At 43.5% G+C, this 25619-nt stretch overlaps 1 protein-coding gene across 6 annotated transcripts in view; it reads left to right on the plus strand.

Moving 5' to 3' along the window:
- The window catches only part of Ptpn13 (protein tyrosine phosphatase non-receptor type 13), a 190523-nt gene that overhangs the window by 136245 nt on the left and 28659 nt on the right, over positions 1–25619 (plus strand). For 3 of the 6 annotated variants that reach the window (XM_037209228.1, XM_037209230.1, XM_037209231.1), the window contains 12 exons: positions 6314–6771; positions 7688–7834; positions 9767–9860; positions 11050–11135; positions 11769–11931; positions 13879–14093; positions 14218–14316; positions 16119–16489; positions 18243–18414; positions 21890–22048; positions 23650–23821; positions 23919–24129. In XM_037209228.1, coding sequence (XP_037065123.1) covers positions 6314–6771; positions 7688–7834; positions 9767–9860; positions 11050–11135; positions 11769–11931; positions 13879–14093; positions 14218–14316; positions 16119–16489; positions 18243–18414; positions 21890–22048; positions 23650–23821; positions 23919–24129 — 2347 coding nt within the window. The remainder of the gene's footprint in view (positions 1–6313; positions 6772–7687; positions 7835–9766; positions 9861–11049; positions 11136–11768; positions 11932–13878; positions 14094–14217; positions 14317–16118; positions 16490–18242; positions 18415–21889; positions 22049–23649; positions 23822–23918; positions 24130–25619) is intronic. The other 3 variants (XM_028867296.2, XM_037209232.1, XM_037209229.1) reach the window with 2 other exon arrangements.

Below are 25619 nucleotides of genomic sequence, written 5' to 3' on the forward strand. Positions count from 1 at the left end.
TTAAAGGCTGTATTTTAAATTTACCATGAATGTATTTTTGAGCTGACAAAAGTGTTTCAGGGCAATGTCACCATCTTTAGCGGAAAAACTACCTTTCCCATAATGCATTTCCCTTATATCAGTCCATAATATCAGTCCCTTATATCAGTCATTTATATCATTTCCCATAGTTCTTTTGGGGTCTGAGAGTCAACTGGTTCTCTTTTACCAGACTTGCTTACAAATTCTTGCCCGGGAGGTTTGAACAAAGTCTCTTGCCTTTGCAACCGGAGATTTGAACAAGCATTTTACATTTTCAATTATGGGACATTGGGAGGTTTCTATTCTCCTCAACTGGCTTTAACAGGTGTCTCTCCTTCATTTGACACTGGCCCCTGGATCAGAACTGCACCTGCCTCATTAGCGCGCATTGAGGCTGGCATTTCTGATAGCAACTTTCCTCGGGGCTTGTGTTTGTTTTAGCCAGTCAGTGAAAAACAAGATCATTTGCAACAGAGCTTTTCCATAGCTCTTTCAGAGGGATTTTCTCCCACTGATCTTATTCTCATTTTGCTTGTTCCTTCCCCCCCAGATGCAGAGCTTCAGCTGTCTGCGGCTCTGTACCTCTGCTAGCTGCTTTTGGAGGTAGGGGCTTTTCTCCCCCCGAATCTGCCTCAAATTCTAGCAGCTTTTTCAGGTCATGCATTTTCTGGGGAGGATTATGTCCCTTCTCTGTTTCTTCAGAGTCTTTCTCCCAGACAGTATCCAGTTTGGTCTCAGTTTATCCCCTCTACCCCAGAAACAGTTTCCAACACTACAGTGGCAGCTTTCCCTGCTACTGAAGGTAGGGGCTTTTTGTCTGTTTCTGTTTTCGGGGTCTGTGTTGTTTGCGTACAGACTGAAAATCTAACAAGGGAGGTTTTTGCCATCTCTAAACTCCCATTAGGACAGGTGTTTTACCTCATCAGGCCTTCACCTGGCCCAGTCCCCCAGTGGGTTGCATTTGCTTGTCTGGGTGCTCAAGGACAGAGCTTATGCCAGAGGCAATCACCCCTCAGGGCTACACTCCCTCATCTCACCAGGAGTCAGTTGAAACAAAGCTTTTCTCAAAGAGGTTCTTTCTCTGACAGAAAAGCAAGCTTTACTCCTGGACAGTTCTGTTCTGCCCTGGCTGGGCTCTTTCCCAAGACAGCGTTCTGACTCAGCAGCACAACTGCTTCAGACACAGTTCAGCTTTACTGTTTTCCCAGAAAGGTCCTTTACTCTGATAGGAAAGCTTTTTCTCAGATTTCTTTTTGCAGTTGTGGACCTATCAACCCGGGACTTGTAGGAAAGCAGATAACTGTGCCATTCCCACTGGCTTAGCTTTGTTTGTTAGCAGTTTTCCCCTGGGTCCTGCACCTTCCTGCCTCAGCTCTGTGCTCCAGGAAGTTTACAACTACAGGAACCCTAGTATCCCCGAAATGCACTCCAACTCAGAGACGCTGGCTACCCCTGGGTTTTTGGTCAGAAGCGAGGATACAATGCTAACAGTTTGCATTGCTTCAGGGGATCTTTGCTTTAGGAAGATTAGGAGCACCTTTTCATTCTGAAATGCTCAAAGCCCTTGATGCCTCAACTCAGCTGTAACTGTGAAACTTGGCTTTTTTTTTCTCAGGTAAAGTTTCCTGCCCTTTTGGGCTCTCTGTAGCTCTTCACCCTTACTCCCCCAAGCATTTCCCTCAGGTACTCTGACCCACTGTCTTTTACTAGCTTGAAGAGACAGAGCTTAGAAGGGGTTTTTAGAAACTTGTCCCTGCCTCCTGCATTGCAGGGAGGATTGTTAAAGCTTGAAAGAACTTAGGTTTTGCTGTCTTAAATTTGTTGTTTTCCCTTAGAGCTAATCACAGGTGGTCCCCATACTAATATTTTCAGGTGATTCTAATTGTTATCTCCCAGAAGGACAAATTTAGTTTTTAAGAGAGCTTTTGAGAAAGATTAAGGCTTTTTAGAGAGTTTTTCCCCCCAAATTTTCCAAGAAAAGCTTTAGAGTTTAAGAGAAAGATTTCCCCCCCCAGGAGAAAGACCAACTTTTCCCAAAACTTCCCAACTTTAAACTTTGACTTCTTACACCCCCATTTTTGCCTCAGGGAGAAATTACTTTCTCCTGCCGCTTGGATTTGGCATTTCAGCTGTCCCCAGGTCAAAAGCTTCCATAGGGAACTTTTTCTTCCCCATAAGCTCAGAGAAGAGCTTTTTTACTACCCGTAAAGCCCAAAGATTTTTTTTCCCCAGTTTGCTTTCAAAGCCCCCAAAGTTAGAAAATTGAAGAGTTTTTCTGTCTAGTTGCCTTACTTATTTTTTCCTACACAATCTTACACTTTAAGGTTTTCCTAAACTATATTACTACCCTATACCTTACTTATTTTTCACAGATAGAATTTGAGAAAGGGATAGAAGATAGAAAATTTTGACAGAAGAGAATTTCGCTGCAGCATCGGACATCCTTCCAGTCCGCTTTCCTTTTCTCTCGAGGATAAAACCCCTGCTTCACCAAAAAATATATATATAAAATATATTTTTTTTTCATAACACCGGCATGCCTTTCCACTGGCAGGGCTGACTCAGCACTTTCACCAAAAACTCTGTATTAAAACTATTATTTTCCTTTATCTTTAGTCCCTATTACTTTGTCTTAAGTCCCTGTTCATTTGTCTTTAGTCCCCCCTTTTTTTGTTCCCCTTTTTTTCTTTAGTCCCTTTTTTTCTTTAGTCTTTAGTCCCTTTTTTTCCCTTTTTCTTTAGTCCCTTTTTTTCTTTAGTCCTTTTCTTTAGTCCCTTTTTTTTCTTTAGTCCCTTTTTCTTTAGTCCCTTTTTTTTCTTTAGTCCCTTTTTTTTCTTTAGTCCCTGTTCACGGCGCCATTCTGTGGGGCGTTTACCCACCACCCCCACAGCTTCCCAGAGTTTTCTTGAGTGCGAGCAGCAGGAAATATTAGATAGAAGGATTTATAGCGGAGAATCTTGCGGAGATAAACAGATAGAAAATAAAGGATAGCCTCGAGAGGGCCTGGAACCTATTCCAACGGGCCCCGACTGTCTCTGCCCCAGGGTTTTTATAGAGACGCCAAGGGGTGGAGCAAAAGAACTCCTCACCCAGCACAGTCAAGTGCAGACCATCTCAGACACCTGCACTCAGGCCCGTGGTCCTGATCATCCTCTATTCGGACCTGCTGGGTAAAGCCATGAGGAACCCCAGAACGGGCTCCCACACCTGGTATTGTGGCCTGTGCCGGTGAAGATGAGGCGAGAGGATTACCACAGGCCTGAGGCCAGCTTAGACGACATAACAGTTGCCAGGTCAGCCAGGGCTGCATTGCAAGACCCCATCCCAGCAAACTGGAGTGAAAGAAAAGAAACATTGAAAATAGTTGAGGTAAATTTTAGGTATGATTTAGATGCTGGGCTAAAAAATGCAAAACCAAACTTTCTTGCACTGTGCTGTGGCGTAGTTTCTTAATTCAGGCTATGGTTTGTTTGTTCTTGTATTTAGTAACTATTATACGCGTGTATATGCATATGTATGAAGTATGTCATGCACATTTTAAATATTATAGAAGCATTTGTTTACTATAAACACTGCACACTCCAGCACATGCAAGAGCCTTCCACTCCTAACTTCCTCATCTCACACGAAGGGTGGAGGCTGCAGTTGGAAATTAGTGCATACCTCTGAGTTCCAAGCAGCCAAGGGCTCTCTTTTTATAGCAGAATGTTGAGCCCCATTTTTCTCCATTGCTTTCGATGGGGGTGGGGGTGAATTCAGAGTAAATGCATTCCCTTAACTCCTCCTCCAAAGGAGTTTAATTTCTTTTAACGGATGTTCTATAGAAAAGATATTCCTCTGTTCAGGGATCTATTGAGTGTGTAGAATGTACAAGATACAAAACCACTGCCTTTGTGGAAATTAAACTTTTGTGGGGGAGATGAGTGGGAAGCCCCAGTAGACACACGTGTGGGCATGACTGCTGGGAGAGGTAGAGTTGACAGAACGGCCCTTGATGGGAGAGCGTTACCTGAGACGGATACCAGAGAAGGGTTGTTTGTTTGTTTGATCCAGATTGAAATGTGATCATGTGAACTTGTTCTTCAGAAAGCTAGATGAATTTTATCATGATGTGTTGCTACTCTGTAGCATCACGAGTGTCACTTAGAAAAAGACAGAACTCAGACAAACTACAAGCTTGACCAGTGTGTACTCCAGACTTCCTTTCTCAATTATGTCACCAAAGAGAGAGGTCTTGTCTTGGTCTGCTGGATGCCACTGTAACTGAATACCCTCACCCGATTACTTCTGTGGGGACAGTAGTCTCACTTTGTAGCCAGCTTTGCCTGGAGTTCACTATGTAACACAGGCTGTCCTGAAGCAGCGTCCCCCTGCCCTCCCTCCCAGAGTCTGCCATTACAGGCATGTTCCACCACGCTGGGCACAGATCAGTTTCCCTGTGGACACTGGAAACTGAAGGTCAAGGCACTGTGGCGTGGGGGTGGGGGCAGGGGGGGGCTTCTTCGTCTCATGGCAGAGGTTGTACACAAGAGATGCTGGAGTTTCAGTGAAGCCCTGCTCACACTGGCAGTGACCCACTCGTGGGGGTGGAGAGCCGTGTGGTCTTAGCACGTCCATGGTAAGCTGCCTCAGTCTCCAGCACGTGCACTTGAAGGGCACATTCGTATTATACCAGTTCCCTCCCCCTCTCTCTGCCAATTTCTCTAAAGGGACGTATTAAAATGAAGGTAATTTATGTAAATCACAAAATATGTACTAAAAATTTGCTCCATTTCCTTAAGGAAACTGTCTGATGTATATGTTGTCTTCTATGTTGTTGGTATTTGTGTGGTTTATGTATGTATGATAAATGTAGAAAACACATACATGCATTTTTACTAAAAACAAAATATTTTTACACTAGTCTATGATTCTGTATCTTGGATTTATATGTACATTTGGGTTTTGGCAGGTGCTGCCAATTTGATTTGCAGAAAGTTTACCAATTTTGAGCTTCATGAATGTATCCATCTTCTTTTTTATTAATAGATTCTCTATTAGATTCTATGTAGATTCTCATTCTACATATCAACCACAGATCTGTCTTCCTCCTCTCCCCCTCCCTCCCCCTCCGGCCCCCCCGCAACTCACCCTCCCCCCATTCCCACCTCCTCCAAGGCAAGGTCTCCCATGGAGAGTCAGCAGAGCCTGGCACAATCATCTGAGGCAGGTCCAGTCCCCTCCTCCCTACCATAGGCACTAGGCTCCAAAAAGCCAGCTCATGCACTGAGGACAGGTCCAGGTTCCACTCCCTGGGAGCCTCCCAAACAGTTCAAGCTAATCAGCTGTCTCACTTATCCAGAGGGCCTGATCCAGTTACAGGGAGGCTCCTCAGCTATTGGTTCACAGTTCATGTGTTTCCACTAGTTTGGCTATTTGTCCCCGTGCTTTTTCCAATCATGGTCTCATATCGATTGTGGCATTATATTTTATATTTTGAGAAATATTATAATTCATTTAATTTTTGGGCAATGGGATCGTTCTTTTAATCCCAACACTCAGTAGGCAGAAGCAGGCAAATCTCATGAATTTGGCACCAGCCTGGCCAACATAGCAAATTCCAGGCCTTGTAGACATAGTAAGAGAAACCCTGTCTCAAAAAAATATGTGTTTGTGTGTGCATGTGTATGTGCATGTATGTACATGTGAATCTGTGTGCTTATGTGTATGTCTGTGTGTGTGTGCTTATGTGTATGTGCATGTATGTACATGTGAATTTGTGCTTATGTGTATGTCTGTGTGTGAGTGTGTATATGTAGGCATGTGTGTATGTATGTGTGTGTGAGTGTGTATATGTAGGCATGTGTGTGTGTGTGAGTGTGTATATGTAGGCCTGTGTGTATGTGTGTGTGTGAGTGTGTATATGTAGGCATGTGTGTATGTGTGTGTGAGTGTGTCTATGTAGGCATGTGTGTGTATGTGTGTGTGTGTGAGTGTGTCTATGTAGGCATGTGTGTGTATGTGTGTGTGAGTGTGTCTATGTAGGCATGTGTGTGTATGTGAGTGTGTATATGTAGGCATGTGTGTGTGAGTGTGTATATGTAGGCATGTGTGTGTGTGTGAGTGTGTATATGTAGGCATGTGTGTGTGTGTATATATGTAGGCATGTGTGTGTGAGTGTGTATATGTAGGCATGTGTGTGTGAGTGTGTATATGTAGGCATGTGTGTGTGTGTGTGTGTGTGTGTGAGTGTGTATATGTAGGCATGTGTATCACTTGACTGTTGTTCTCTTTGTTGGATCTTAACTTTTAGTGCCTTCTACCCCCGTGCATTTTGCCAATGGGATGAAAAACTACATGAAGAAGCCTTCCTACATGCAGGACAGTGCTACGGACCCTTCAGAGGCCCAGCCCTGGCCACGGGGCACCCTCAGGCATGTCACAGAGAGTCCTTTTGGGCTCTCTGGGGGCCTGCGGGAAGGAAGCCTCAGCTCCCAGGACTCCAGGACCGAAAGCGCCAGCTTGTCCCAGAGCCATGTCAACGGCTTCTTTGCTGGCCACTTAGGTGACCGAGGCTGGCAGGAGTCACAGCATGGCAGCCCATCTCCATCTGTGACGTCCAAGGTCATGGAGAAGATTTTCTCTGGCAGTAACCGAAGCAAAGCTAAAAGGCCAGGCATTTCTGACACAACTGAGCTCTCTGATCACGGTGATTCCGACATAGATGACGCCACTTATGCCAGCAACCAGGATCATCCAACACCGCAAAAGGCATGATTTAATTTTAATGCTTGGGGGGTGGGCATCTGTTGACTTAACTGCAGAAAAATGATGCATCTATCAGAGAGTAGTATAACCTACTCAGTGTTGGCATGACTGGCGAGGAAAAGCAGCTTGGATCTTCAGCTGCTAACTGCTGCTGCATTCAAAGCCAACTTGCAGAGAAGTAGAGGCTTTGAACACTAACCCTGAAATAGCTCTGCTAGATTAGGACTCATCTCCTGTACGTTAGTCATCACTCACATATTTAACACGTGTCAGTAAGAGAACTCTGAACAACTGCGTAGGAATAGTTCGTGCGATGGGCAGTTGGAGTTGCCATGGAGAACCTAAGTTCTGGGGTGACAGCAACAGCAATGGAAACAGCTCATTCTAGAAATAAGAGGAAAATAAGTTCACATCTGCAAGAAGGTTTAGAGGACAAGTCATAGCTTTTGTTCACTAAAAACACAGTATTCCTCACAAGAGCCTCTGCCTTCAGAAATAAGGCTTAGCCATTGCTCCCTTGTTTAGACTGAATTTGCAAACATGAGCAAAGTAAGTTAGGTTTAGTCTGCTTCCCTGGTGTACACTGACTTTTAGAGAGCGTGGGCGTACTTCACAAACTCAGGGGCAGAAGAAGCAGGGGCACAGGCTCTTCTTCCAAAGCCAAGTTCTACGTGGGTTCTAGGATTCCCTCTGCCTTGGCTAGCTTCACTTTCTGGTGTGAGTTACCTAGACCATAAAGTAAGAGTGCCCTGAACTTAGAGTGTCTGGAAGGTCGCCTGGCCTCTGTGCTTTTGATATCTTCTATTTCTTAATACTGTACTTTAAAAGAAAAATTTCCCCCAAAATACTTGTTTCCACTGACAGTTCGTTTTGTCTCTACTTAGAAATCTTCTTTTGTTTGTTTGTTTTCTTTGTTAAGGAACCTTCCTCCTCAGTGAATACATCCAACAAAATGAGCTTTAAAACACTCTCTGCATCACCTCCTGAGCCTGGAGATATCTTTGAGGTTGAACTGGCTAAAAATGCTAACAGCTTGGGAATAAGTGTCACGGTACTGTTTGCCAAGGTTTTTGAGTTTTCTCTTCTTCACTTGCAGAAGTTGGTTGTAGCCCAACTTGCTGATTGAATTATTTTGCTGCAGATGGGACATGTGTCAAATGTTTCCAAAATCTAAAAATTGACTGTCTTAAAACTTTTTTTAGTTTGTACACTGCTCTTTTTTTCTTGTGGTTTAAAACATTTGGCAATTGCCTCTTCTCCATACAGTGCAGAATATGACATTAATGTCTATTTAGGTTTCCTATGCACCTGACAGTTTCTGCATGAGTGTTGCTGTCTCTTTCACCTATTCCATGAATAACTAAAGACCATGGTATTTATGTGTTAATTCTCTCCAAAGTATTTACTACCTTGTTTAAAACCTTTATTAACACATTTAAAACCTTAAAATGAGAGGTTTCAGAACTGTGCATGTATCTTTAAGAAAATGGAGATATGTACATAAACTATTTTATTTTAGAATTTTATAATGTTATTCCTAAATTGCAGCTTTATCATTTATCACATTCTAAGAGTGATATAAAGCAGTTAATAGCAGTGAATCAGCACTGTAACATACTGAGATCGAAAGCCTACTTTCTTCATTTAGACTATAGTGCTTCCCTCTAACTCCTAGTTTCATTATAATTGCATCATTGTTTTATGATGAAAGAATAATACATTTTCTTGAAAGGTAGAAAACAGAACTACTAGACCTTTCTTTATAGCATTTTTAAAAAGCTTCTCAGAGGATCTGAAGAGGTTGCTCAGTGCTTAAGACCACTGGCTGTTCTTCCAGAGAACCCAGGTTGATTCTCAGCACCTATACAGTAGCTCACAACCATCTCTAATTCCAGTTCCAGAAGATCCAACACCCTTTTCTGGCCTCCTTGGGTAACATACATGAGCCAGAACACTTATACACATAAAGCATAGAACTACAACAAAAATTATTTAGCCAAGTGGTAGTGGTACACATCTTTAATCCCAGCACTGAGGAAGGCAGAGTGAGGCAGATCTCTGTGAGTTAGAGGCCAGCCTCATCTACAGAATGAGTTCCAGGACAGCCATAGCTACACAGAGAAACCCTCTCAAAAAAATAAAACACAAAAATAGGAACCCAAACAACAAAAACTGGATACACAGCTCTCACCTTTAGCCCAGCACTGGGGAAGAGAGTTGGACTCCAAGTCTTACTGATTAATCCAGCCCAGGCAGTGGATGCCATGTCCAGAGAGAAACCCTGCCTCCAAACACCCAACATTGACCTCTAGCCTAATGTGCACATGCACACACATAAATGTGCACTTGCATACACAGGCACACTCTTTTCTACCAAAGTCTGTGTTTGTTTGCTTTAGATTTTTGGGTTTTTTTTTTTTTTCTTTTGTTTTGTTTTTAGAAACAGAGTCTTATCCATGTGGCCCTGCCTGGCCTGTAACTCACTGCATAGACCAGGCTGGCCTAGAACTCACAGAAATGTACCTGCCTCTGTCACCAGAGTGCTGGGATTAAAGGTGTGTGCCACTCCCAGCCTCTTCAGATAAAAGCAGCTTTTTCCTTAACTCAAGGAATTTGCTCTCAGATTCGCAGATGCACTCCAATGTATATATATGCTGGGTATTTCTCAGTAATTATGTTCTTAACACTGATCTTGCATAGATGGACTTTGCTTTCTGCTTGCTCATAATGCATGACAGAAAGGAGGGACGGGTCCTTATGTAGTCAAGATGCAGCTTATTGACTCTTCCTGAATTCAGTAGAGAGACGGAGGGAGGGAGAGAACGAACAAACTATGCTTTGGGGAGCTTAGCTAACTGTTGCTGGGTGTTTAAATAAGTGAACATGCTGACACTGTGTCACAGCTTTCTCTGATGGGTCCAACCCTCCCTAGTGCTCAGATGTGAAAGCATGCAAATGTTTTCATGCTAACACGTGCTACTTTGTCTTTTCTGTTTAGGGAGGTGTGAATACCAGCGTCCGACATGGTGGTATTTACGTGAAAGCCATTATTCCCAAAGGAGCAGCAGAGTCAGATGGCAGAATTCACAAAGGTATGATGTCTATATGGATGCAGAAATTACAGCACAAATACACAATAAATAAGAAATTAAGTCCAAGTGTGGTGGTGCACACTTTGAATCCCAGCACTGGAAGCAGGAGCAGGCAGATCTCTTGAGTTTTCAGGCCCCTGCATAGTGAGATTCAGGTCATCCAGGGCTACATAGAGAGACCCTGTCTCCCAAAACCAGGAAGAAAGAAAGACATTGCAGAGTTGGTAAGAACCTTAGAGTCATGTCAGAACATACTCCGCTTTAAAGCTACGTTTTAGAAAACTACTTGGTGACACAGCAGTAACTCACCTCCCAGCTTACTCCTTAGCAGGAGAAGGTGGCTTCTTCCTGTTGAGTAGCATGGCACTGCTGGACAGAGGAGGAGTGACTGCCATAAGTGTGACGTCACTGACCAGGTCTCTAAGACCTTGCTGGAAATGTGCTTCTCTGTCAACGGACATTTCCTGTCCTGTCCTGTTACAGGAGGTCTCAAATAGCAGACTCAGAGGCTTATATGAATTATAAATGTTTGGCCGATACTTGTTACTAACTACCTCTTACAACTTAAATTAACCCATATTTCTATCTATGCTTTGCCACATGGCAGTACCTTTATTAGCATGGTGTGTTCATCTCCTGCTCCCTCTGCATCTGGCTGGCAACTTCTGAACCCGCCCTTTTCATTCCCATCATCCTTAGTTTGGTCACCCTGCCTATACTTCCTGCCTGGCTACTGGCCAATCAATGTTTTATTAAACCAATTCAAGTGGTAAATCTTTACCATGTACAAGAGGATTATTACACAACACTTCTAGTCTGTGTGTTTATAGTTCAGCTTCTCTGTCTTCATGATTTAAGGCCATTGCTATAAAGTCATATAATTCTAGCCAGGCAGGTAGTGCATACCTACATTCCTGCACTTGGGAAGCTGAGGCAGGGGTCCACACATTGTAGCCAGTTTGTACAAGATAGGGTCTCACTGTTACAGCCACTGAGGTTAATAGCATTTCCTTCTCACATTCCTTTGGATTATCAGGAATGCTTCAACAATATTTAATTCTCTCTGAAATTTGTCTGAATCTCTCCCCAAATAAATATGGGGAAAAAAAACCCACTGGGTATTAAAAACCCTATAGAATTTTTTTTTTTAATGATTGACTTCTTTTAAAACAACTTCGTAACTTAACAGGTGATCGTGTGCTCGCTGTTAATGGAGTCAGTCTGGAAGGAGCTACCCACAAACAAGCTGTGGAAACACTAAGAAACACAGGGCAGGTAAGAGGTCATTTTGTCAACCTGCTCAGATAACTTAGAACACAGCAGTGTGGAGATAATATCAATCTCCTTGAGACCTGTCAACCAAGGCAAGCAGTACAGCCACTTGGCACTCTGTGAGGTTCATGCTGCTGTTTTCCTTCAGGTCAGGAAGCGCGTAGTCTGATGAGACTCTCCACATCTACACATGTCTAATGATTTTTCACTCCTACCATTTTTCAACCTAAAAGTTAAATTCATTGTGCTCAAATAACTTCAATCAGGAGTTGAGTAAATTATTTGTAATGGTCTTTATAATTACTACCTGGTGACTTTCCCCCAGTACCCAAATTATCTATAATACACACACGTATTATTTATTTTATATACCTATATAAAATAAGTGTGTATGTGTAACGTGTGTATTTGACATATTTTATAATAGCTTTTTCTCTTATTCTCATGCAGAAAATAATAAAAACTTTGAGACTTTCAGTTCCTTCCTTCTGTTCCTACATTGTTTTTCCTCTGTGCCTATATTTTGGTGTACCAAGCAACTAGTTACTTTATTACACCTCCAACTGTACAAAGTCCTAAAACTTAATCCAGTTTACAGGTCTTCTCAGTTAATGGCATGCTATTCCATTTTCTCAGGTGGTTCATCTGTTGTTAGAAAAGGGGCAGTCCCCGACGTCCAAAGAACACGACCCTGCAAGTTCACAGTGCACCCCTCCAGACCAGGATGGCCAAGGTCGAACCCCAGAAAAGACAGTGAAGAAAACAGCTCACATCAAAGACTACAGCTTTGTTACTGAAGGTCAGGCCTTGCGGTTCAGGTCACGTCACTAAAATTTCAGCCCATTCAAACTACAGTGTTTACATGTTGGGTTAGAATTCATACCTCAGTATCTCTGTTCTTGTCAATTATAAAACTCAGGCAGCACCAGACTGACCAAAACACACTTGAAGATTTAGGTAAATGAAGTTGTGTCTGAATGTGGCCATTTAATAATGCCTTAAATAGCTGTCCATTTTTTTACACACAGCAATAACTTATTCTGAAATGTTCATGTAGTTTGTGGATACATGATTCATGTCTTATTAATAACAGAGCAGCCCTCTCACCTCAAATAGCAGAATATCAACAGCTACAGTACATCTAAATCTTAAATGAAATTTGGTAAGGAAAAACCAAGTATAGATAATTGTAGAGAATGACTCTAAAACCACCTGCACCTTAACTTTATGTTTGTTTGTTTGTTTGTTTGGGGTCTTGGATTGGTGAGAAGACTTTACTCATAACTCAAGCTGACCTTATTACTCACTGTATACCTGTGTTGTCCTCAGTGTCCTAAGTGCTGGGACTACAGGCATTTGCCATCACATCTAACTCTAAATTTTTTATATTTCTATTGAGGGTTACCCTGTACAGGAAGCTATTTAGTATTTCCCAAATGCTGGACTTCTTAACAATGTGTCAGCCTATATAGACATAATAATAATTGTAACAAGCCAAGAAATGAAGGCTGATGCTGTATGAGTTCTCATGAGGCTGCTGTGCCTTCTGCGTTGAGATCCCTTCAGCGGTTTACATGCTCTTACTTAGAATTGATGACGGTGGTATACAGTAAATGTTTCTTCTCTTACTTTAAATTTCTATTTGTTTCACAAATCTTAGAAACCATGCATCAGTCCAAAACATAGACCATCCTATATTGGTGTTTTGACTATGAATTTAAAGATAATGTACCTTCTTAATCATATTCATCTTTACTTCTTTCTTTCTGTAAGTTTTTCTGTCTTTAATTCTATTAATGTATTTTATTTGTGAGAATTTTGTTGGAATGTCATTATAACTTATCTGGATTAAAGTAGGCCTTACCAAAACATTGCAGTATCAACTTCTTTTCCCTCATTTTAAGCTAGCATTTGTTTTGGTATTCTTTTTCCTTTTTTTTTTTTTTTTTTTTTTTTTTTGAGACAGGGTTTCTCTGTGTGGTTTTGGTTCCTGTCCTGGATCTCGCTCTATAGACCAGGCTGGCCTGGAACTCACAGAGATCCACCTGGCTCTGCCTCCCGAGTGCTGGGATTAAAGGCGTGCACCACCACCGCCCAGCTTGTTTTGGTATTTTCAACGTCTCCCTTCATACCTGAATTTCCTTGTAGTCCTTCCCTCCCCCTTTTTTAACTTGATATACTCCTATTAAAAACATGACATTGAAACATACGACCCCACTTAGAGAACCTTGCTTTACAAACACTTCCCATTCAAGCAGTTAACTCAAGTTTTATGAATGGGTTTGGGGAGATGGCTTAGTCCATCAGTGTCTGCAAAGCAAGCATGAATTTCTAATTTTGGATCTCCAGCACCCGTGTGGAAACTGGACATGGTGGACACATCTAATATTAACTGGTGGCCAGAAATAAATCAGTGAGTTCCAGGGTCTGTGAAAGACCCTATCTCAAAAAATAAAACAACAGGTGGAGAGTGACAGAAAAGAATACTTGACATCATCCTCTGGCTTTTGTACATAAACTCACACCCACACTACACACACACACACACACACACACACACACACACACACACACACACACAGATCAGAAATTAAGAAAGATTTCCGAATGATAGGAAGAGAGTCTGTGCTAGTGCGGTAAGTTCTTATACAAGCATGCCGAATTAGGCTACTTTAAAAGTGTGTATAAAAGTGTGTGTTTGTATATACACACTTGATAACATTGAACTTTTCATTTTTTTCCCTAGATAATACATTTGAGGTCAAACTGTTCAAGAATAGCTCGGGCCTAGGATTCAGTTTTTCTCGAGAAGATAATCTTATACCAGAACAAATCAATGCCAGCATAGTAAGGGTTAAAAAGCTCTTCCCTGGACAACCTGCTGCAGAAAGTGGAAAAATCGATGTTGGAGATGTCATATTGAAAGTGAACGGAGCCTCATTGAAGGGGCTGTCTCAGCAGGTGAGCCAGGACGGCGGGACAGGAGCAGCATTTCAGTGATCTGTGGATGGGCTGGTGGGTGAGCTGTCCTACTTCCTGCCGACTTACCTCTCTTCCTCTGCCATCTCTTCTCACATGCCTCCAGGAAGTCATATCTGCTCTCAGGGGAACAGCTCCTGAAGTGTCCTTGCTCCTCTGCAGACCCCCACCCGGCGTGCTACCAGAAATTGACACTGTGTTTCCGGTAAGGTCATTGGTTGCTGCTTTCTGTTGCTGTGGTGTGCTAAGCAGCAGTTGCTGTGGCTGCAGTGGTTTCCTCTCGGTTTGGTGTACTGGGCTTCGCGCCTCAATGCTGAACGAGGAGCCATCATCTTGTGTGTGCCACACTCTTCCTGCACATTCCATATTTGTAGTATCTGTTCACTTTCCACTCTCTTCTAATTCTGAACTTCTAGGGAGCTTGAGTTTCAGGAATTTGTTTTCTAAGCATGGTGGACTTGTCAAAGCAATAAGTTATACAGGTTTTGTGCCCATCTGTTCCTAAGCTAAACAAAGAACATCTCTTGCCATTTGGGTCTGGATAAAGTTGAGAGTTAAGCAGAATCTGAGGTTAATGCCATGCCCATCTTCCTCGGGGACCTTCTTCCTGTGGCCTCCATCCGTGCAGAAGCCCGTGACGTGTCCCAGGGTAGACTGCGTAGGTGGAGGGCTTGGCCCTGCATGGGTCATCTCTGTACTCCCTGAGGGAAGAAGTTGAGAGCTGCGGCTGCAGAGGCGTGCAGCGAAGGACATGTCTTCTGGGCATGACATGGCCATCGCACTTGTGGAATCTCCACAGCCCTGCACAAGACTGGACCAGCCGTCTGTCAGTCATAGGTGGGAGGGGCTCACGAGGCCCCACCCCTCCCTGAGGACTGTTGACAGCTGATGGTTGTTTGGTGCGTGTCCAGCTGCTGAAAAGTTGTCCGTGCCCCATGAGTGACTTCCCACTCCTGCATGGGCAAGAAAGTAATTGAACTCCAGGAGTCCTACACAGAAAGATGGCACAGAACTAAAATGAGGATGTGCTGAGGACAGGGTTCTAGAGCGGGAGGGCGGTGAGAGAGGATTAGAGTGGAAATGACTAAAGCTCGGTACTGGAAAGCAGGAAAAAGTCAATGAGAATTGTTTTGTCACATAAAAAATCAGAATCTAGAAAAGGGGGCTGTATTTATTTCTTCTATGTCACAGTAAGGATCTACAAATGTATTCTGATGGTGTTTACAAGAAAATCTGCCTCTGGCCTCAGCCTGAAGGAGTTCTCCTCCCAGTGGTGTCCTCTGGGTCTGGAAGGGAGAGGAGCTTGAGCCAGGAGCGCTCACCCTCATGTGGGGGTGGAGGGGGTAGGGCAGCAGGGGTGGGGGCGGCAAGGGGGAGCTGTGAGGACAACATAACAGCAAAGTGCTGTTCATGAAACTCATTAGAAGTGGCTTTTGAAGAAACCATGTTGAGTTCACCCGCCACTCCTCAGCTCCAGCTCCAGGGACCCTGATGCCTTCTTCTGTCCTCCTCACACAGACAGACAGACACACACACACACACACACACACACACACCATGGCACACATGCACACACACAAAATAAAATAAAAGGACATAAATGAAGTTTGAAAATAAAATATAAATGAGTCTGGCGAGACGGCTCAGCAGGTAAGGGCACTTGCTGCCAAGCCCAAGGACTGGAGTTCAATCCCTGGAACCTCCTCCCTTGGTGGAAAGATCCAGTCACAAGTTGTCCTCTGACCTTTCCTCATGCACTGTGGCACTTGTGCACTGGCACAGTTATACACCCAAAATAATAATGTGGTAAATGAACCAGTGTTACTCACACAGTATTAGCATCTGTCATTTTACAATAGTTTTCTTTGAAGAACATAAATTATGGTAATGATCAGAAAGTTTATATTTTTGTGTGAAGCGCTGCTACTTAGCAGGTTCATAATCCCTGACGGTTCCTAAAGTCAATGCATGCTGCCCCCTCTGATGCCCTTCCGTGTGTCCCTTCAGACTCCGCTCCACTCTCCAGCACCAGCATTTCTAGGCAGCAGTAAAGAGCCTTCTCAGCCGTCAGCCTTCTCAGTGGAGCGAGGCCCCAGCGTGGCGGAGACCGAGGTGTCTGGCAGACACAGGGATCAGCGCAGGTGTCCCTCCAGGAGAGACAGCTCGAGTGACAGCAGCTTGAGTGGAGAGGACGACCGTGAGAGAGCTGCAGCCGAGCAACCAAATGTAACCCTGACTGCAGCTTTGACCCAGACTCTGAGCAACATGGTGTCCCAGGCGCACGGTCAACGCGAAGCACCCAGAAGCCAAGAAGAACCCACCTGTACCATGTTTTACCTTCCTCGGAAAACACCCAGCAAACTGGAATTTGAGAGCAGGTATTGCCAGTGCTGCAGTGTCCAGAGCATCTGGTGGCGGCACCAGCAGCAGCAGGACATGTTGTTCTAAGAATGTGACGTCTGGTGGCTCAGTTCCCAGCACCCGTACCGGACAGCTCCAGGGGATAGGGCACCCTCATACACATGCACATACACACACAAAATAAATACAGGTTTGGTTTTTTTGGGGGGTTGTTTGGTTTTTGGTTTTTGTTTTTCTTTCGAGACAGGGTTTCTCTGTGTAGACCAGGTACAGGTTTTTTGTTGTTTTTTTTGTTTGTTTGTTTGTTTGTTTGTTTTTATTTATTTATTTATTTTATTTTACAATACCATTCAGTTCTACATATCAGCCACGGGGATCCCCTATTCTCCCCCCTCCCATTCCCTCCCCTTACCCCCATCCCACCCACCATTCCCACCTCCTCCAGGGCAAATCCTCTCCTGAGGACTGCGATCAACCTGGTAGACTCAGTCCAGGCAGGTCCAGTCCCTTCCTCCCAGACTTAGCCAAGTGTCCCTGCATAAGCTCCAGGTTTCAAACAGCCAACTTATGCAACGACAGGTTTTTTTTTTTTAAGAATGGAATGCCTGTGGATTCAGAATGGTTGGTAAACAATGGCTGTTCGAGGTCTTGCTGTTGTGACTGACAAATTTAGTAAGCTCTCAAGACAGCCAGTGTTACCCTTGGTTCTCTCTTGGGCATATTTTTTAGTAATTAAGAAAGTAGTTTCTCACTGGGCAGTGGTGTGAGGCAGAGGTAGGCAGATCTCTGTGAGTTTGAGGCCAGCCTGGTCTACAAAGTGAGTTCCAGGACAGTCAGGCTGCTTCACAGAGAAACCCTGTCTTGAGAATAAAAAAAAAAAGAAAGAAAGATGGGAGGAAGGAAGGAAGAAAGAAGTGTCTCAATACAATTTAACCAGAAAGAAAAGAAGTTCATTTAGGTAATGATGCTCAGGGAGATTATAATTACAAGGGGAGGGCCATGGGATTTGCAAATGGCAGGACCAGGAGACAGGAAAAAGGAAATGTTTGAAAGCATAGGATCCAGCAGGGTAAAGATGCATCCACGCCTTGACTGTTGGTGGCTGTGTGTGTTTATGTCCAGCCACACTTGCCTGCATTCTCCCTCCCCACCTTCCTCCTTCCTCCCATCTTGTCCCCACTTCCTTCATGCCCGTTTTTTTCATCCAGAGTGACTGCAGGAAGCAGTCCTATCATCCCAGGTACTTGGAACCCTGAGGGAGCAAAGAGTCAAAGGCAGCCTAAACAATCTGCAAGACCTTCTCTCAAATTAAAAAAAAATTACAGAGAGTAGCAGATAAGAACAGAGCACTTGTCTAGCATGAATAAAACCCCAAGTTCAGTCTCCACTTTTGGGAAATAAATATTTAAGTCAACAGGTAAATGACCACAAGCATGAGATGTTGTTCTTCTTTCTCCTTTTCTTACTGGGTTGAAATCCAAATTAGACCCCAGGTAACATTAGCTTCCATCTTGAATAACAACTCAGAGTAGAAAGTGTATATACTTAAGTCTAGCTTGTCTTACTGTCCTTATGTAGCTTAGAGAGCTTATTTGAAAGTTAAACCTGCACAGAGAACAAATAAATGGTAATACTAGCATATAGTAGACATTGAGTAAACCCATAGTGTAAAAGCTAGTGAGGACCTCACTCAAAACCAGACAGAACCATCAACCTGAATATTGACACTGAGATGTACCCACAATAACGCTGCTTCCTTTATCTCTGTAGTCATCCCCCTCCGGATGTGAGTCATGGACAGATCTGTCAGTCCCAGTCAGAATGTGCTGCTTCTGACTCGGTTGGGAAATACTATACACATATTGCTTCTGAGCTGAACAAACCAGAAAACTTGACCACTTTGAATAATGACCTGGGAAACCACCTGGAGGATTCCGAGCTGGTGAGCTGCTTTCTCTATTACAGACAATAAAACAATTGTCATTTTTCTCAATGAAGGTATAAATGTATGTATGCTTTTGCTATCAGCTGGAGAAACAGCTGTGTTGTAGAGCAGTTCACGTTACACTTACTAAATGAATGACAGCTTTCACTGCTGTTTCCCTGGTGAGAAATCCAGGGCAGATGAAAAGTATGTATGCTGCCCTGATGATCTCACTGCCTTGCTGCCATTTTGGCAGACACCTGCAGACAAATGCCCTAATTCTCCTGATTCCTAGTAGCTTTGCCTCTACAGTGGGCTGCTGACTTGAGAAAACTGGGAACAATAAATGACCATATACAAAACTCCTGCACAGCATTTAGACAGTGCTACAGATAGGTGCTTATCGTTTTTATTTCTTGAATCTCTGTGAATTACCTATTGATTTTATGTGTGTGTGTGCATGTGTGCACACATGCATGTGGATGTGTGCTCATGTGGGTGTATGTGTGTGCACGTGCATGTGGAGAGCAGAGGTCAACCTCAGACATTGTTTTTCTGGAGCCATCCATTTTGGTTTTTTGAGATGGTCTCGTTTGTCTGGAGCTGGCCAAATGGGCTAAGCTGGTTGGCCAGTGAGCTCCAGAGATCAACTTCACTGCTTCTTCAATGCTGGAATTATAGGCATGCACCATCATACCTGGCTTGTACCTACTGGGTGTGGAGGGAGGGGGGCTCAAAGATGTGTGTAGATACATGCATGTGAAGACAGAGGAACAGTCCTCAGTGCTGTTACCCATAAGTGCTGTCCAGTTCCTTTGAAACAGGGTCCCCCACTGTCCCAGAACTCACAAATTGGGATGACTTGCTGGCCAGCAAGTCCCAGGGATCCCCTGTCTTCCCCTCTCCGCACTGAGACTATAAGTACATCTCGCCACAACCAGCTTTATGTGGGGGTCCAGCCCAGGCCTCATGCTTGTGTAGAAAGCACTTTCCTGATTAAACTCTCTTCCCTTCATGAGTTAGTGAGTTTCTAATACTTGAATATAGTTTTTCTTTGAAGTTTTTGTGTATATAACTGGAATCTTTACTCTGTAGTAGTAGCCTTAAACTTTACATATATATAGGCATTATATATGTCTATATATGTGTGTGTCTGTATATATAGACATATATATACACACAGAGAAAGATATATATACTTTGAGAATTTCATACATGCATAAAATGTATTTTGATCATGTTGACCTCCCCATTCTTTCCCCTATACTCCTCCCGGATCCATTCCCATCCCTCATCTCTACCCCAGCTCAAGTCTCCCTCTTTTTTCTAAATAACCCACCAAGTCCAGTTTGTGCTTCCCATGTACTCATGGATGGGGGCCATTGATGAGAGCAGTGTTGACCTGCCAGTGGCCACACTCTTAAAGAAAACTGACTCTCCTTTCCTATCAGCTTGTCAATGGCTCCTCAGCTGGGGCTCATGAATCCCTCCCTCCTCTCTGCTGCAGTGTTGACTGGCTTAGTCTTGTACAGGTCTTGGGCAGGCTACCACAGCTGCCATGAATTCATCAGTACAGTGGCCCTGTCATGTCCAGAAGACACAGTTTCACCCCACTCCTTCCTGACCTCTGGCTCTTCGAATCCTCCTACCCTCTCTTCCAAAATCGTCCCTGGACCTTGAGGATGGGGATATAATATAGGTGTCCCATTTATGTCTGAACACTCCATACACAGTCTCTGTTCTTTGGCCAGTTGTGAGTATCTGCATTAACTGTTTTTCACTGTACAAAGAAACTTCCCTGATGAGGTCTAAAAGGCACTGATATTTAGATACAGAGTTCACAAATGTAGAGGGAAGGTTGTCTGTTTTCCAAAAGAATATTAGTAGATTGATATCTGGAGCCTGCAAACACTCCAACGTTGTGTTCTTGGCATGATTTACAGTACTGGGCATGTGTCTTAGTTAGGGTTTTATTGCTGTGACGCTGTTGCACCGTGGCGTCTCCTGCCTTGCTGGTCACTGTTAGAGCTTACAGCTGGGTAAGGCTGTTGATGGTTTTCCCCAGCAGCCTGCACAGCTCCTTCCAGTACCATAAAAGCTAGCCAGGAGGGAAGAAACTTTCTTGTCAGTAACGATGACGTGTCCGTGTCCTGTATAAGGTGTGGGGTGTCTTCAGCAACTGGGTCTTACCATTGAGTTCTGGTGGATAACCAAGAGCATTGCGGTAGCTTGTGTTGTTCTGGGAAACAGCTCGTGGGGAAGTACCCAACACTTGGCACTGGACCTTTTAATTTGATAGTCTATGGTTTCTGGAAGAAGTATTAGCTTCACAAATTCCAACTAAACTCTTTCTTATGAAAAAACAACATGTACATATGAACTTTATAAAAAAGTAGATTTCCATACAGCTTTTTCAACATTCTTATGTTAGTTATCCCTCTCCTGTTCCTCTTCAACCTTACCCTCCCATCCCTTTCCCCAGTTTTAATGCCCACCCCCACCCCAAAGCCTTAAAATTTCTAAGCCTGCAAATCAAGCTTAGGAAAAAACTTCCAAGATGAGAATTCTTTTACATAAATTTAAAGTCAGCCTTTTTCCACTGTTTATTAGCCAAGTATTAAATGTTTATGTCAAAACATCATAAAACAAGAAAACAAAAAAAAGGAAAGGCACTTATAATCTTACCATCCCCAAACCATAAGGATTTTGGACCAAAATAGTCTTTTCATAATTTTCATTTTCCTGTAATTGTGTGGTAGGGTGTGTGTCTGTATGTCTGTGTCTTATGTGTCTATGTGTGTGTATCTCTGTGTGTGTCACAGAGCAGACGGGTGGGTGTACATCAGCATTTCAGTTTCACTCTTGGCAATAAAGTCTGTTGTTGGCCATATAAGCATCCTCCAATCCCAGCTGAAATCTTTTGAGTTTGTTGCACATCTTAATTAAATGAAGCTGTAACCCACACTCATCCAGATACGTCATAGTTTTACAAAAACAACAGCAAACAAAGCTTCTTTTGTGTCTCCTGCCTTATGTCTTGGTTGTTTAAAAATGTGGAGGATTTTTCTAAACCTTCCCCTCTAAAACTTAGTGCTGGTCTTCAGAGTGCCCTCGCTCCACCTCCTTGTTTATAATAATGTAGATGCAAGAACTGAGGCAGGGGCTGAGGTACAGCTCGGTGGGAACGCCTTACCTGGCATGTCTGAGGCTCTGGACCCAATCCTAGCTCTTCCAGATAGAAAACAATAAGGATGAAGAGCAGCAGGAAGGAGGGAGGGAAAGAGTCTGGAGACAAACACATAACTACATACTTCAAACGTTACATGCTTGGAAAGAAAGGAACATTCTACCAAGAATTGAGAAGATTTCTCATGGTCAAGTTAAGTAAACCTAAGATTTGGGTTTGTCCTCTCTTAACCAAGGGCAACAACATTCATGTTTGTTTGTCTGTAGACAACATAGACAACCTTAAATTGATCTGTTCTTTCTCTAGGAAGTAGAGCTTCCCATTACCCTAATTAAATCAGAACAAGGAAGTCTGGGGTTTACAGTAACCAAAGGCAGTCAGAGCATTGGCTGTTATGTCCATGACGTCGTACAGGATCCAGCCAAAGCTGATGGAAGGCTGAAGCCGGGAGACCGCCTAGTAAAGGTGAGGCATTTGGGGGGCTGGAGGGACAGCTCGGTGGTTTAAGAGCACAGGCTGCTCTTCTAGAGGACCTGGGTTCGATTCCCAACACAGCATGTTGGTTTACAACTTTCTATAACTCCAGTTCCAGGGAACTCGTTGCCTTCTTCTGGCCTCTGCAGGCCTCAGGCTCACAAATGGTATAGACATGGATCCAAGCAAAACACTCATATGCATAAAATACTTTTTTAAATGAGACATTTAAGGGGAATAGGGATATTTGTACAAATGTCTTAATCTATTTTTTTGTTACTATTGTGAAATTCCTTACACAAGCCTACTTTAAAAAGAAAAGAAGTTTAGTTAGCTCAGTGTGGGAGCTTTAAGGACATGGCACCAGCACCTCAGCTCTAGTGAAAGCATCATGCCTGTCTTAGGGTTTCTGTTGCTGTGAAGAGACACCATGACCATGACAACTCTTACAAAGGAAAACATTTAATTGAGTGGTTTACAGTTGAGAAGTTCAGTCCATTATCATCGTGGAGGGACAAGGCAGCATGCAGGCAGAGGTGGTGCTGGAGAAAGGAGCTGAGAGTTCTACATCTTGATCCACAGGCAACAGGAAGTGAACTGGAACTAGGCACAGCTTAAACAGTCTTCAAAGTCTGCCCCCACAGTGACATACTTCCTCCAAAAAGGCCACATCTCCGAATAGTGGCACTCCCCATAAGCTTATGGGGGCCAGTTACATTTGAACTACCACAATACCTGTATAAGAGGAAGAGTTCATATCTCAAAAGCATGCCAGAGTCTGGGATCCCCCTGCTCTCCTTCTACAGGTATACCCCCGACTAGTCTTCACCACCTAAAGGTCCTACCACTGAAGTCCTACCTTCTAACACGAGTCAGTCAGTGACCAAAAGCGAGTCAACATTGGAGAAGGAAGGAAGTTGAGTTAATATGACACTGCTTCTCTGGTTTATATTGTCATTCCCCACCACGTTAAAAATGAAGGCTTCAGCAAGGCAGAGGGCCACATGCCTGTAATCCCAGCACTTGGGAGGTAGAAGCATTAGGACCAGGAATCAAAGTTTTTCTTGACTACATAATGAGTTCAACATAAGACCCTGTCTCCAAAAAGAGGGGAAGAAAATGTAGCCAAATTGGTAGCATATGTGTAGCTTGTATGAAGCCCTGGGTTCAAGCTCCAGTACTACATAAACCTAACTCAGTGGCACGAACCTGTAATCCCAGCACTTGGGATGTGGAGACAGGAGGATCAGAAGATCATTCTCCACTACAGTCTTTATAAGAAGCTATTTGGGAATTACTCCAACTACACATCCTTTTAATCTCTCCAGGGTCTCTCAAGTGCATGAGACAGCAAGTCTCCTAAGTTCTGAAAGATAAAACTTCTATATTAGCAAAGCAGTAAGGTCTGTGTACATTTGTTAGCGACTTTATGTTGTTTATAATGGCTTGATCATTGTCCCTATGATTTCTGCAGGGAACAGGATTCTAATAAATTAGAGACTACATCACCATAAATCTCTTACTGGCTAATACAGGTTATAATTAGATTTCCTGTTCTGAAAATCAATCCTAGTTTGCCTCTCATTTTGTAGGTTAATGATACAGATGTTACAAATATGACCCACACGGATGCAGTGAATCTGCTGCGAGCCTCACCAAAGACGGTCAGATTAGTTCTTGGGCGGATTCTAGAGTTACCCAGGATGCCAGTGTTTCCCCATTTGCTGCCTGACATTACAGTGACATGCCGTGACGAGGAGTTAGGTAAGAAAAGCACAAGCTTTGTTCAGTATGACTTTCCTGGCATGATTACAGGTAAGACTCCCGTGACTGAGAAACAATTGTTTTCTGCTCTGTGAAGGATTTTCTCTGTCTGGAGGTCATGGCAGTCCACATGAAGTGGTGTATATTAGTGACATTAACCCACAGTCGGCTGCAGCTGTGGAAGGTAACCTGCAGCTCCTGGATATCATCCATTATGTGAACGGAGTCAGCACACAAGGAATGACCTTGGAAGAAGCAAACAGAGCATTGGACCTGTCACTTCCTTCAGTGGTGCTGAAAGCAACAAGGTACTGGACATTCACAGCCATCAAAAGAGTAATGTTAGACCAGAGTTCTGATAGAGCCCAGGTAACCAAACAGCAAAGTGTTGCAGCATGATTCCAGTTAACACATATGTCTTCATATTGCAAGTCTTCAGTTGCAAGTACCAGAATACAGCCCAATTCTGTTTGGCCAAGAGAAGGAATTTTTTGTTTTGCATAATTTCCAAAGTAATAATAAGGTAGTCATCAGGTTTGTTTTTGCTGTTTGTCATTATCCCGTTTGTATCAGTTTTCTCTATGGTGGTCAGATGAGTGTGTCCGTTATGTGTCTCAAACCTGCACACCACACTGTCTAGAGCCATCTTCAAACATGAATCTCCGAAGCCACCACTGACAGCCAATGTGTGCCTAGCCTTCGAGGGGACCAGTCTCTGAACTGCAGACAGAAATAAACCAGGTGCCTTTGGGCAGTTAGGCCTCATTCCCAGAAGTAGAGTGGCATCAGCTGTTGAGGCACAGAGGAGCCATGCCCACAGCATTAAATGCAAACCTCCCCTCACTTGTAGAGGAAAAGTGTTAAGAAAACATAGGTATTGATTTCCTATGGCTTCTCTAACAAATTACTATAAGCAAATTACTGTAAACAACCCAAGATTATCGTCTCTGAAGTTTTTGAGGTCAGAAATAGAAATGGATCTCACTGGGATAAAGTCAAGGCATCCACTGGATTATATTCCTTCTGCAGGTCATAAGAATCCAGTTTCCTTGCCATTACCACTTTCCTGGGCTCCTTGCCCCTCCATGGTCAAAGGCAGCACCTCTATGCTCCCTGCTTCTGTTGCCCGGTCTCTTCCTCTGACTTGGATTCTCTTGCCTCATCTTTGACTTGTTAGGGCTCCAGCAGTGACAACAGGGTCCTAATAATCCCTGTTGAAATCCCGTTTCTTTTGCTCTGTGAAGAGGTATCTCACAGATTCTCTAAACTATGGCATAATCATAAGAGTACAGATATCTTTGGGAGGCATCATTCACCTCCCACAGCGCCCGTGAATCCAGGCTTTCTAGGTTGTAGACTAAGCCAAGCTATGTGAAGGGGAATAGACAGTTGTGTCTATGAATAATATTTTCCAAAGTACAAGTGTAATACTAAAACCATTGATAAACGTGCTTGTTCTTTGTAGATTATGTACTTTTCCCCTTCTCCCTGACCTGATTCTCTGTGTCTAAACTTTAGAATGATACACACTTGTTTTCCTTGGTGAAGGGGAATAAATGGGAAAGAGAAAATATTTTGTGGGAATTCACATCACTGTCAAGCTTAGGTATAGGTGGATGTTTTACCTCAGAATCAGGGAGCACTCTTCAGTCTGTCCTGGAGTGACGTTCTGTTCCCTTTCCACCTCTGTCTTAGCTGCTGTCTCAACAGACGTCGTAGTAATGCCCTCCATGTTCTCCTTCAGCTCTGCACTGTCACCGTCATAGTCCATGACAAGTAGTAGAAGCAATAATGGACG

The sequence above is a fragment of the Peromyscus leucopus genome, chromosome 10, assembly GCF_004664715.2.
Source record: "Peromyscus leucopus breed LL Stock chromosome 10, UCI_PerLeu_2.1, whole genome shotgun sequence".
NCBI classification, from domain to species: Eukaryota; Metazoa; Chordata; class Mammalia; order Rodentia; family Cricetidae; genus Peromyscus; species Peromyscus leucopus.